General features: G+C 33.3%; 2 protein-coding genes across 2 annotated transcripts; both read left to right on the forward strand.

The window, feature by feature from the left end:
• The first annotated feature begins 399 nt into the window (after positions 1–399).
• On the forward strand, positions 400–8,347 carry LOC117343709 (EF-hand calcium-binding domain-containing protein 1-like). The gene is made up of 7 exons (XM_033906176.1): positions 400–509; positions 1,214–1,366; positions 1,940–2,047; positions 2,777–2,862; positions 3,235–3,303; positions 4,237–4,341; positions 4,850–8,347. The coding sequence occupies exons 1-7, from the start codon at positions 452–454 to the stop codon at positions 4,928–4,930; spliced, it is 660 nt and encodes a 219-aa protein (XP_033762067.1). The 5' UTR covers positions 400–451; the 3' UTR covers positions 4,931–8,347.
• Positions 8,348–10,611: 2,264 nt separating this feature from the next.
• On the forward strand, positions 10,612–12,413 carry LOC117343153. The gene has a single exon (XM_033905477.1). It carries the CDS (start codon positions 10,646–10,648, stop codon positions 11,696–11,698), a length of 1,053 nt encoding a protein of 350 aa, XP_033761368.1. The 5' UTR covers positions 10,612–10,645; the 3' UTR covers positions 11,699–12,413.
• The last annotated feature ends 1,849 nt before the right edge of the window (positions 12,414–14,262 follow it).

Here is a 14,262-nt window from a genome sequence, read left to right on the forward strand (position 1 = left end):
TTAAATACATTTTTTCGTTCAAACTATTTCCTTTTTTCACATATTTTCACTGTTTGGTTAAAAACCTTTATCAATAAATAAGTTATCAAAATATAGTCCGTGTTCCTAAAACAGGTCTGGGTTAGCAACAGCGTACAAAAATTCCCCTCAACCCGGATGTGAAACTAGCGCATGCGTGGCACACATAGAAACCGATTAAGAAATTTTGCAGAATTTCAATAAAGGATCAGTTAAGGTGTGACCTTATAAAAAAAAATGTTCGCATTTTTAAACAGTTAAATATAGTTTTTATTTTGATTAATGAGCAATTTTGTTATTAATTTCTTTCCATCGATAAAGAATGTACGGCTCTTAAAAGTTTCGTTCCGCTTTCTTTTGTTATTTCTATACATACCACAACTGTTATTCCGTTGTTGAGGAAGCGAGTGTCCGTGTAGTTTCAGCAGCAAAGATGTCGAGATCAAAACCTAAAGCTAAGATGGTTGAGGATTTAGCAAAGAAAACCCGATGTAAGTTAAGAACAAACCTTTCTTAACACATATTCTCTAAGAAAATACTGAGCATAACTGTAAGCTGGCTTAATCAGAAACGCCCTCTCCAAAATACGCACGCATGATGTCAATACTGATAATTAAGTGATGCTCAGATGCATCAATAATCAGTTAATATTACGACTGCATTGTCAGATGTCACATGTTTTGTGGCCCATCATTGTATGTGGACGTTTGAGGACGACTCGCTCAATGATTTTGATTCCTCAACCTGAGTCGAAACATTTTGGTCCTAACCTGTAACGTGACAGGTGTCTGTTCGGTCCTGTAATCGGCCGTGTGTATTTACCCATGTTTGACTTTTTTTCCCCAGTTGGAAATACATTTTATATCCACTGCTAAAAAGCAACAACAATAATTGTAATTCTTACTTAACTTTAAAAACAAAAACAAAACAAAAAACAATTACTGGGATGGAATGTTATGAATTCTGATGATGTCAGATGACAAATTTTTATAATTTGTAACCATTAAAATAAAAAAATAAAGACATGCAAAAAAACAACAAAAACAGTAATGCTATTTTTCCAATTTTCAGATAGGGTCCCATTCCAAAAGTACATGTATCTGACAAAATCCCAGCTAAGCACATATCGTTTCTGTTATTTCTGGGAATGATATATCTGTACATCATATATGCATGTTTGTTTATCGATTTTCAGTTAAAAAAGATGCAGTTCAATGCTTGCTGATGATGTTTAGGGAGTATGCTACAGAAGTTAAGAATGCTGACAAACCACAGGTGGATAAGTCAAAGTTCAGGGACATGCTGCAAGCAGAATTCTCATTGACAGACAATGTCTTGATGGATAGAGGTATGATCATCATACAGTATGTATACAATGGATAGAGGTATGATCGTCATACAGTATGTATACAATGAATAGAGGTATGATCGTCATACAGTATGTATACTTGTATAGAGGTATGATAGTCATACAGTATTATACAATGGATAGAGGTATGATCGTCATACAGTATGTATACAATGAATAGAGGTATGATCGTCATACAGTATGTATACTTGTATAGAGGTATGATCGTCATACAGTATGTATACAATGAATAGAGGTATGATCGTCATACAGTATGTATACAATGGATAGAGGTATGATCTCACCCTAAACCGACTGAGCTATTGTGGCTCTGTTGAGCCCCTTTTTAAATTTTTGCCTACCCTGAACTATAATACTAAACTTTTACACTAGTAGGGAATGGATATTTAAGGATAAATGTCATACAATGTATAAGATTTGGTGGCAGCTATGGGGTATATGTACATGTATTTAAAGTGTTTTTTTATTTTTTTTATTATTTTTTTTTTTTTTTCATTTTATTTTTGAAATTTAATTAAGTATCTGTTAATTTTAATGTTTATTTCTTTTCAGTGTTTCAAGCTTTTGACATGGACCGTGATACGGTTATCAATGAAGAGGAATGGGTTGTAGGGTTCTCTGTTTACCTATCAAAGGAGCTGGATGAAAAGAAACTGAAATGTAAGTATATTACCTATGGGATCAGCATTTACACAAAGAAGTCGGAAGATCTTACAAAATGTAATATTTTGCATAATGAAATTACATTTTATAATTTATGGTTTGATATTGAGATGTATGTACCCTAGCTGTTTGGTAGATTAAGGATGTGGCCGTGCTACTCGGGGATGAATGAGTGAAACATGATTGAAATGTACGTTGCTTCAATAGGAATCAATACAACTCACTTAGTCCAGTGGTCTTATTTTGTCCCTCAAATGAAGAAGGGCCTAAATATAATATGCTATTGCTGGAACCTACCCAAACCTGATTTATTGCTTGTTTCTTAAATTTGCACATGAGAGCTTTGTAAGAAACTATTTACCTGGGTAATTAGTCTGATGGATGCAAATAAAATATCACATCCGCCTACAAACTAAAATCATTTCTCTTGATCCCTGGTGAATTGATATTTCTGATGACCTTTCATTGTAATAAATTAGCAGTGTTGTTTAATCAGGGTTGTGTCTTAAATGCCACAATTGCTAGACATAACACAAAGGGGCTTCTGTTTAGTGTAGAGTGAGGTAGCCACCAACTACTACAAGAAGATCCTGTCTTAAAATGATCATGTCTTTTCATGGGGGCAATAAACCCAGAAGACAAACAAACAGATTTGTTTTGCTTAATACATAATTAATTTCCTCATTTTCAATATCTAATGGAGACATGTTCCTTTTTTATCAACAGTCATGTTTCGTGTCTATGACTTTAAGGATGAGGGATCCATCACAAGAGAATCCATGTTTTATTTCTTGAAGGACAGTTTTGTCTGGGTAAGAATTAGATATAAATCAATGCCTACTCACAAGACAGAATGTCTTAATGAGCCAAGAGTCAAAGTTATTTGCCTTTATATTAGATAAAACTTAAATGGGGCAACAAGCTCAGCATGAAAATATATAAGGTTGAAATATATATATATATTTGCAACTATATTCAAACAACTCTTCAGCTTAAATTCCTCAAAATATTTTTTATATAAATACTTTCTTATAATGATAACAAAAATGATATTCTAGGGAATAAATGTATGGTATTGAAATAGATTTACTTTCCAGGTGTGAGCACATTGAATAAAATTCACATGGAAAACTTATTTGATCATATATAAACATTTTTTTTTTTTTTTTTTTTTTTTTTTGCAGACAGTCATTTCAGAAGAGGATGCAGATGAGGCCCCTAAAGATTTAGTTGAAATTGTATTGAAAAAAATGGTAAGTTATAATATGGCTGTAGTATGATAAGCTTCTTGTCTTTGACATGCACACACACTCTGAGTTAAATGCAGGTATATGTCATGGAGTCTGTTTTTCATATAAACTTGTCTCAGAACAGCCAAATAATATGTGAAGTGTGAATTACCTCCCTTGTGAGTTATGTACACAATGTACCAGACAGCTTGTTGGTTATGTATATGTATGCACTGTGTTTTTTTTATTACTGGGGTACATGCATTTGTCTCATGTCATGAAATGGTACTCAGGCAGATTGGATGAGACAGAGAGATCTTTACATGTAGCCATGGGAGATGTGTGAGATTTTTCTGTCTGATGTATGAGACTATAATTCGTAGCTGCCCCCTCTCTCTATTTCTGATCCATCATTTCTGATCCATTGATTCTAATCCATCAATTATATAAATGCACCAGCCAGACCATGTGATTTTCTCTGGATACAAATGTACAAAAGTTTTCTCTCACTTAAAGACACAAGCCTATCTGCTGTTCTTTAATGCAGACAAATAAAGAGTGCATAGTGTACCAAGTTGTTTAAACATATATTATATTGCTTTAAAATAAATAGGTAAAGTTAAAAATAATTTCTTAGGTATATGCAAATGTAAACTGTAAATATTCTAGCGTTAATATCTTATTTTAGCACAATTTTGCTAAAAGCATTCAATTAAATTATGTCTGCACTGACTTTATTTTCTATTTGAATATTGTTTTCTACCATAGTACTGTGTCAATTCGTCATTGAACAATAATCTTTTTAGATTCAGTTGATACTCTAAAATTTCAGCATGACAAATATTACCAAGTTTACAGTAACTGTTACAGTAACCATGCCTAAAACACCAGTATCAAAGCGTTGAATGTCAGTCGAAAGAATACATAGATCTTTAGTGTCACTTCTCATATCTTTAGGATCTGGACAAGGATCAAAGAGTGTCATATGAGGACTTTGCAAAAGTCGTGAAGGAGGAACCGCTGCTCTTGGAGTTCCTCGGACAGTGCCTGCCAGAAGCCCAGGTATATGTCTCTCCAAACAGTCTATTTCATTTGAATCAGTGTCAGTAAATATAGCAGTCAGATCATTTAACATTGTCACTGAAAATCAAAGAATTATGAATTTGTTGAAGTGTCCATGTACATTGAAAGGGAAGTTTTCAAACTATATTACTGCGAAGTATGATAATGGAAAGGTGGCCAAAGAATCAAGATGGCTAAATTTTACACAATACAGTTCTTTATTTTAATAACAAAAACAACTGGATATTTTTTGAAAATCTTCATTATATGGTAAAACATTTTTGTCTCCAATTCATATTTGAGTTATATGAAATACAATTTTTCAATTCAGCTTAAAAAAATTGTACTGAAATGAAAAATTTAACTGAAAAATAAACAAAATATTTACCATTATAAATATTAAACATTTGTTAATCAAGGATCTTACATCCCTGTGTTAATGTATCAGATAAACTGATCTCTGTTTTTATTTATTTATTTCATTTTTATTGTTTCGTTTTTTTTATAGTGTGTAGACAGGTTTTGCACTTTGCTTACTGGAGATAAATCACCATGGACAAATTCCAAACCGACGAAGTGTTACAAGTGACCTGCTCAGGAACAACAACAACAGCAACAAATCAGTTTCTGACAAAGATCTTTGGTATGCATTGACCAATAGAAAGTGACGTTTCTTATTTTCACTGACCAATCGAAAGTGATGTTACTTGATATGAATTTCTGCTTCCTAGAAATTTTACATTGTTAGGTGTTTTTATAAAAGATATTAAAATATCTGCAATTTTTGGATCAAACTTTTTGATATTTTTGGTAGATATTAATATGAAACAGCAATGATTAAATTTTTGCTTTTTTTTTTTTTTACAATAATCTATCTTCAAATATTATGTATGCATTAAAATGTGGAACATAGAACACCTAAAAAAAACATGAATAATTCTAGATTATGAATTAAGCACTCTCAGAAATTTGAAGCAATCTTTTTCTAGAAAATTTCTATTTGTATAGATTTTGACTGATAAATTAAGATTACAAAATAGATAAATTATATCAGATGTATATAAACTTATATTGATGTATACTTTGTAGTTATTATTATTATTTTTTAGATTTAATAGAAGATAATTATGTACATTCAGAATATACAAATATGCAGACATTTTTTCAATAGATAATTTGTATGAAGCACTTCTATAGATAGTGATATGCTTACAATTTTTATATGGGAACATTTGTTTTCAATGAAAAATGAATTTGCTATTTTTAGTATTTTTGGCATTTACAAATTTGTATATCATAAGAAATAAGATAGCATGTGTATGTCAGATTTCAGGTAGGTATCAGAATTGTCAAGGTCCAATTTAGGCAGGTTTAACTGTACAAGTTAAAAACCTGATCAAATTTTCCCTTAAGACGTTCAAATATATATTGTAGTAATTATATGTGAATGAAGATCAATCTTATCAACGTCTAAAAGAGATAGAAATATTAAAACTGACTAAAGGATTGACAGACAGACTCAATAGAAACATTATTATTTACGCAAAAACAAAACAAACATATTTGAGGAGGTGTGCCTTGAATTGTTAAGGGGAGGTAGTTTGCCAATCTTGTGTAGTTTACGCAAACTGTGTAATACGTTATTTTAAAATAAAGGAATTCATACATGGTTAACACTTATCCTTAGAAATTCATACTTGAGGTGCTCATTATTCTAAGGTTACTGCAATTGATCTATCAATTTTCTATATGAAATATTCTCAAAATAATACTTTAGAATACATTAACACTTCAAAATATACTGCTGAAACAACTAACTCAAAGATGCAATCATTTTCTTTTCTTTTGAATCATGTTGATGGAAAATTGACCAGAAGAAGTTTTAGCTCTGGTTTGTTAAATGTACATAATACGACTTTTGATGACTAAGGATTTGGTACCTTGTGTATTACACAAAGTTTAAAAATTTTATAGATTTATGATTCCATTGATGGCAGATTTCTACATGTTAATGCCAATACATATTTCTGTTTTTATGATGTAATTTTGTACATTTTTGGATATGATAAACTAAAATGTTGCTGTTTGTCTTGGGGGTGTGAGGAATAACTTTGTTGCATACATTTTTCTTGAGTTGGATGTTTATTGAAAATTTCTTGCCAGGGGAGAAAAAAATATAACTGTTCTAATCAGCGAGAGGTTTTAGTAACATGATAATTTATATGTACATATGTATATATATATATATGTATTTAGTAACCAGTTTTTTTTTCTTACTTTTCCTGACAAGTGATTTGATTCAAGATGATATGATGTGGCATAAGTGCATAGTTCTGACAGAGAAATTGTTACGACTGGCAACAAAGTGTGATATATACTGGGATATTGATAGAGTTTATCTCATTTGAGTTCATTGTTTTCAATATTCTTTTATTTATTGAATTCTGGATGATATTGTGATGTATGTACCAATCATTTGTCAGGGGAAGTAAATATAAAAAAAAACTACTAGTACTATGTATTGCAGCCTTTTTCCAATAGGTAAATACAAGGTTTAATCACCCTCAGGTGATTTTTTTTCTAGGGTTGATCAAACCTTGCATTGACCTTGACAGAAGTCTATAATTGTTTAATGTGGCTGTACTTCTGGGCATGCTCACAAATTCTTTGGACAGTTTTGTAGGTGCAGGTGCTTTGATTGATAATATCACAGTCCACAGTTCTACCCAATTAAGTTCTACACAAGTCTATATTTACATATACATTGTATATATGATAATTTTAACATTTAATTTATTTGCATATTTTTGCATATGTCCATTTATAATATTTTATCATTTTATTTTTTTTTTTTACTTTTTCATTTTTTATGAATATTATTAATCATATTTAATGAACTGCTGTAACATCATGTGCCTCTATTTCTAATTAGTATACCTTACATGGTGTACAAGATCTTGTTATACTGCCAATGGTTAAAATGGAAAAAAAAAAAAATTGAAAGTAAAATATTATTGAGAAATTAATGAAGAGTGGACCTTGAATTACAGTATGTTGATGGTAAAAAGGCCACTTTAAAATGAGTGGCAGTTATTAGAAATTTTAAGGTAAAGAAAAAAAATCAGGGTCTTATTGGCAGTATATCACGGTTTTTATTGTCAATGTTGGCAGTACATGTATATTTATTTTCATGGTAGAAGAAATAAAAAAAATCAGCTATTAAAATGTTTTTCATAGTACTTTCAGGATAACTTCAGCTTTATTTTAATCACTTAAAAGAATAACTCAAGGTAAATCATTAGACAGATTATTTGATATTTTATGTGTTCTTGATGACTAAATTTACTGCTTTTTTTAAAGATTAAAATAAAAAATGCAATGTTCATTCTTGTAAAATATCTATTATATAGTCAGTTCATATTTATGCCCATTTCAACAAGATGAAATTGACATATTACTCAAATTTAACTGGTGTGGGAGTGATCAAGGTATTTGAATGATAAACTTCGGTGATGGACAAAACATATTGATGGGCACAATTCTTGTTTCAACTCTTTAAGTTGTAATATATGTTATATTTATATTATAATATATTGAAATTTGAATTCCAATTTTAAATGACAAATTACATATATTCTTGCATATTCTTGGAATATACACATTTTGTTCATAAAATATTTTTTACATATTTTGCAACATTCATTAATGCTCACCATTATATATACAAAACAATATAACTGGTTCATAGAAGGGATGGGGAAAATGTTTTGTTTAAATTTGTTGTGTGTCTTTTTTCTTGTGGAATGCATATTCATAAGGCCTTTCATTGAATTAACATAATCTTGTTCAGCCAGTTTTGTTCAGTTCTTACTATATTTACTATATATGTGATATTGTCTGCAAATTTTGCATTTCATATGCACCGTCCATGTTTTAATATGTGATTATTTTGACTGAAAGTTTAAGATTTCCAATTATATATGAATAAACTACATAAACAAAAACATCCAATGCTTATTTGACTTTTTATTGTTGTTGTTTGTTGTGTTCAAATTTCTTCCATGTTTCTTGAATGTGATTGCATGTAGATGACATATGAGAAAGCTACAGAATATGCTTCGTCAGAAATCTACACAAGAACTGATGACACTTGAGAAAACTACACAAGAACTGATGACACATTAGAAAGTTACACACTATTTGATGACAGATATTGTTAGAAAGCTACACAAACTGTTAGAAAGCCACACAATACTTGATGAGACATTAGAAAGCTACACACAAAGAACTAAACTTGGTAAGTAACTCAAATGGTTAGAGCCTCGATCTAGTGTTCGGGTGTCCCTGGTTCGAGTCTCGGTCTGGTCATTGTGCTTTCCCTCTCCTGTATTACATTTGGCGTCAAATAAATACTCACGGAGGTGGTAAAGGGTCCCGTGCGTGTTTTCAGTGTCGAAGTTGTTGAAAGAGGGAGGAATGTATGGGAACTGGGCTGGGCTGAACGACAGTTGCTCGGTAGCTCAAATAGTTAGAGCGTCCGTCTAGAGTTCGGATCTCGAGGTCCCGGGTTCGAGTGCCGTTAGATTTTTCATTACCTGTTACAGGGTGATGCATTAAAATTAAACGAGAATTTATAACGTATTATAAGGCTATACAAGAATTAATTACTACGCATTAGAAAGCTACCCGAGAATTGGCAACACCATCCGAAAGCTGCACAAGAATCTGCAACACTTTGCAAGGCTGCACAATAATCGCTAGCAATTTTGAAAGCTGCACAGGAACTGATGACAATTTAGAAAGCTACATATAAGAGTTGATTACATAATGGAAAGGGTTACACAAAAATTGGTGACACGATAGAAATACTGTACATGTACAGTGTATCTAATTCTAGGCCTATATCTTAGAGCGATAATTACATTCATAGATGTACTCATGAGCTAATGATCTGTTTTATTGCAATTTTATGATTGATTGATTTTTTTAGATATCGCCATTCCGGGCATTTTAAATAATTTAAGTCTATCTTATATTTTTCTTAATTCAACGCTTCACTCTATGAATGATAATTGAGAACAGTTGTGTAGCTTATATATGTAAACAGTATGTTATAATTTGTAATGTCGAGCGCATATTTATCAAATTCATGACCATGTCATTACATGGAAATACATCGTGCAATATATACACCATCTGTACATGTGAGACCGCTTCCATCCTTTTTTTATTGAGAGAAAGTTGGACCATATTTATGTCTGGGTGCGATAACTCTAATTCTATTTTATACATGCATATTTTATGTACCTGCCTCAATGCCCGGCTGCTGTCGTTTAAAAATTTGTACTTCAATATTCACTGATAATGAAAATATTTCAACTATAGAATATTTACATTTTCGAAGTGAATCGCTATGTGTATACACTGCCAAAAGATAGTTACATCATATAATTTATATATCACAGTGATTACATGAAGAAAATATAAATGCCTGTCAAAACTTACAAAAATGGTGAAAAGGGTCAAGCCGGGAGTTACAGGCTTGTGATTCTAATAAAATCATTTATAAAAAAAATACTGGAATATTTTATAAGAGACGAAATCGTAAGACACATAAACAGCAAATTTTCTGTTGTCAAGTCGCCATACGGATTTGTAGCATCGCTGTAGCTGTTTAGCTTTTTAGGGTGATAGATAAATGATCTGAAGCCATGTTCAACATTCGCCAGATCAGCGATGAACTTATAGCAAAGAATTATAGTTCCTTTAGAGATAGGTCACAACGTGTTGTAGAAGACGGAGAGAGGCAGCAAAGTGGGCCCACGTTTCATCTGGTGTGACTCAGAGATTGGTTTTTGTAATCTATATCAATGATCATCCAAAGAGCATCCGATCACAAGCTGAAGTATTTCTTTTTGCTGCTGATACTAAAAGAAAAAAAGAGCAAAAATACTAGTTATAACCCCGATGACCAAGTGGAACTTCAAAGTGCTCCGGACCAACTATTGGTATGGTGTAACACACTGAAGTTTCATGACCTGTCGATTTTCCCTTTCCATTCAATGTATAAAACAATCATTTAAAGGTAAATATATACATTGAATAGTTTCTTTAGTAATACTTGCATGGGCCTAATAAAGTTATAGTCCATTGTGAGTGAAACCGATGGACGCCAATATCTGTATTTTGATGTTCAATCAAAATGGTCAACACGACAGTAACTATGACGTCATAATAAACTTTATGATATTATGACGCCACAATAGGAACGGAAGTAAGAGTTGTTTGTAGCCATGACAAGAAGATGTCGAGTGGTCGGCATGTCAGACTCCCCGCCCTGAGAATTCCGTCGGAACCCCCTAAATTTAAGTTTCGGAAGAAGGTTATAGCGAAAACAACAGGGGATAAACGGCCACACCCTTCAACCACGAGCTGTGACAAAATCGTCAATAAGGAGCCAAAAGCGAAGGCGCCTGAGGTCGACGTAAATGTTGACGAAGTAATTCGCCAGCAGGAACGGCATTTGCCACCAATACACAAAGAACCAATGGATTCTAAGATTCCTGGGCTGTATGGCGCTTATTATTCACAGTGTGTCTGCGAGAAGAATTCCAACATCGATCCGCTGAATGCCGCGCCTCCAAATCATCAGGGAGTGGTCGGTAAAGTTTCAGCAACAGAACTCCTTGCTGGCAAGGTCGAGCAACCCGTTAAATACAAGCATTTTGCATACGGCAGTAATGATTGGCTGCACCTTCTTGTGACGGGTCAACTTCCGCCGGAAGTACTCCAGGCATTCATGAATAAATTTTGCAGAGCGGGGACCACACTGAAAGCACATGGACCGAATGCCGACAAATATTTTTATTACCAAGGCGGGAGGAAACGTACAAAAGAACTTTGGGAGCCCAAGCAAATGAGGCAACAACAGGTTTACAGCCAGTTTCACAAAGAACAACTCGAAGCTAGCTGTCGCCAAAGAAAGAATATGAAAGAATTGTCGAAGAAAGCGGAACTAATGGCCAAGCGGAACGAATCTGTGCTACTGAAGAAAATGGACAAGGTAGATAGTCGTATCAAATCTTATCTTGACAAAATGGAAAAGAACTGTTCAAAAGTTAGCGCAAATGAAAACACTAACGGCAATATGACAAATTCTCTCTGCAAAAACAATTATATTTCAAACGACGGCGATAAAAACGTGCACGGTTTCCAAAAGCATAAAGAAAACTTCGCGAAGGAGATCCTTCCAGTAATTGCATGGGCAAAAGCAGCACTCACAAATATGCTCTCGGAAAATTGCGATCCTTCCGGTGAATGTTCGACCGGAAGTAGCCCGACTGAAGAAACCAAATGATTTAAATTATGCTTCCGATAAAAAAAATCTCAAATTCTCTCATTATTTTTTAAACTGAACATATGTCAAGCTCTTAAAGAATGTTGTATATTGAAGTTGGTCTAGGTATTTGGTTTAAACACTTTTTTACCGCAGTATTTTAGTTTTTTGTTAATATTTTTTTTCTCACTTCATGTAAGATGTCTATATACTGCATACGTTGTTTAAAAGGGTACTAAACATAATGAATATAAACTGACATTTATTTGTTTATGAATGATTCATGAATTTATTTATTTATTTATTTATTTTAGAATATCTTTGTATCTGTTTAAGTAATTTCAATTTAGAGCAATTATCATATTTCTTATTTCAACGGTTGCATGTAACTCTTAGCTAATACTAAAAGTCGTTGGCGTTCCACCTCAAAGCGAGGTTTTCAAATGTTGGTTTCATAAGTATCTATCGCATTAAGTCATCGATTGATTTTTGTTTGTATACCGAATTCTATCATGGTTTTCACTGAAGGTATTTGATAGGGGTATTTCCCATATATCTAGTGCTTGTGCATAATATGCATTTATTTTTCCTCAAGTTTACCTACATGAAGGATTTACTTAATTTTAAGTTTTGATGTTTTATTTAAACATTTCGAACTACTTTTAACTCAGTTGTATTTCATTGAAATTGCAATTATTTAAGCTGATGCTTCTTTGTCCTGCAGCAAATCCAATTTGATTTTGAAATGCTTTTCTGAAATTTTCATTTTAACTTTAAATTTGTCCCGATAGATGTCGCCTTCAGGTACATTGTATACCGCTTGAACTTCAAAGCAATTGACGTCATTTGTTGGATCGGTACACGTGGTCGGGTAGGTGGCACCAGTGATTACATACAGCTTGTGGCTTCCTGCTCCACGAAAGCATCGCCTGCTCATTGTTTCCCCTGTTATAAACCCTATTGTTATATGGATATTTATTTTTGGAGACGGGTCGATGGCTTCTCTTGTGCTTTGGTGTGTCATTTTGCAGTAGCTGTTTTCTCACGGGATTTTTTCTCGAGGAATATACGTGTTCCATTATGCTATACACGTAATTGGTAGGGATTTTTTCTCGAGGAATATACGTGTTCCATTGTACTATACACGTAATTGGTAGGGATTTTTTCTCGAGGAATATACGTGTTCCATTGTACTATACACGTAATTGGTAGGGATTTTTTCTCGAGGAATATACGTGTTCCATCTTACTATACACGTAATTGGTAGGGATTTTGTTTTAATCTTCAAAGGATTTATATCTTTCTATGTACTATTGAACTTCAAGAAGTGATTAAGTTTTCCGCTCCATGTTCAAGATGAACAGACATGCCAGTATTGAACTTAAAGGCGCAGGAACTTCAAACAACAACGGTCCATATATATTACTACACAGTAATACATTATGGGACGTGGGTTGGAAATTTGTGTCAATGAAACAATACTACTGCAGGTTGTTGATTAAGATAAAAAAAAAACAAAAAAAACCTCTATAGTAGAACCACCACCCTTGCAAATACACTTACCCACATCCGCACACACACACCACCTCCCTCCCGCACACACACGCTGTCGATCCCGCACACACACTCTTCCTCCCGTACACAAATTCTCCCTCCCGAACACACACTGCCTCACGCACATCTCATCCCAGCACTCCCATCCCCATTAAAAATGCATATTGGTTTGCTTTTCTTGTGTTCTACTTGGATTTTTGCACCGATTATAGTCACGGGGACTTTACACAGGTATTATACATATCTATTACACATACATGTATACTGGTGGGGATTTTGTCAGGCCCCTATGATTGAAGCTAACATGAATGTAATCCATTACCCCCTCAATTTTTTCAGGATTTAAATTCTATTCCTATTTAACAACAGATACGAAAGTTGAACACAAGATTGTGATGCACGTGGCCCCGACTATTCCAATAGATCCTAGATGTGAACGGACGATTTTCTGCCTTTGCAGTTTATATTTAAACTTTCTGTAGACGGCTAACATATATGGCACCTATCCTTAAGATAAATATATTCCAATGATGCCTTTATTGCCGTTTTTAATTGGCTTTGGTAACATTTGACATTTTAATGATGCAGTCAGGATTTCTTTTTATCTCTTTGACTTGTCTATCGTGTGAGAAACACACACACAATACCGGGGCACAATATCATTCAATTATGCCTTTATGGCGAAGTGACATTTATCAGAACCTGTTCCAACGCCGATATTATAGGAAGTTACATCGATATACAATTTTGATGAATACATCTGGAATGTGTGCATGCTGCTCAAAAGAAATGTATCTACAACTAAAGTCTGAAGAGTTTCTTTCACGTCAGTTTATTAACCAGGAGATAAGTGATTTCATCCTTGTTACTTCGACTTCTTAGCCTTAGTATTCTATCATCGTTTGGTCCTGACCGGCTTGCTGTTCCTAAACAAAAATATTTTTCAGTTAACCTTTTCCCCCCTTATACTTGCTTTAGTAACACAACTTATAGTTTCATTAGTATCAATGTTGCTTTATTTGAACATTTAG

Source organism: Pecten maximus, chromosome 15, assembly GCF_902652985.1.
Source record: "Pecten maximus chromosome 15, xPecMax1.1, whole genome shotgun sequence".
In the NCBI taxonomy this organism is placed as follows: domain Eukaryota; kingdom Metazoa; phylum Mollusca; class Bivalvia; order Pectinida; family Pectinidae; genus Pecten; species Pecten maximus.

What these genes read in the sequence shown, in the direction of transcription:
- LOC117343709 (XM_033906176.1), top strand. Translation starts at nt 452, where the DNA reads ATGTCGAGATCAAAACCTAAAGCTAAGATGGTTGAGGATTTAGCAAAG. An exon ending in CAATGTCTTGATGGATAGAG is followed by an intron (nt 1,367 to 1,939) that starts GTATGATCATCA and finishes ATTTCTTTTCAG; the next exon opens with TGTTTCAAGCTTTTGACATG. An exon ending in TGAAGGACAGTTTTGTCTGG is followed by an intron (nt 2,863 to 3,234) that starts GTAAGAATTAGA and finishes TTTTTTTTGCAG; the next exon opens with ACAGTCATTTCAGAAGAGGA.
- LOC117343153 (XM_033905477.1), top strand. Translation starts at nt 10,646, where the DNA reads ATGTCGAGTGGTCGGCATGTCAGACTCCCCGCCCTGAGAATTCCGTCG.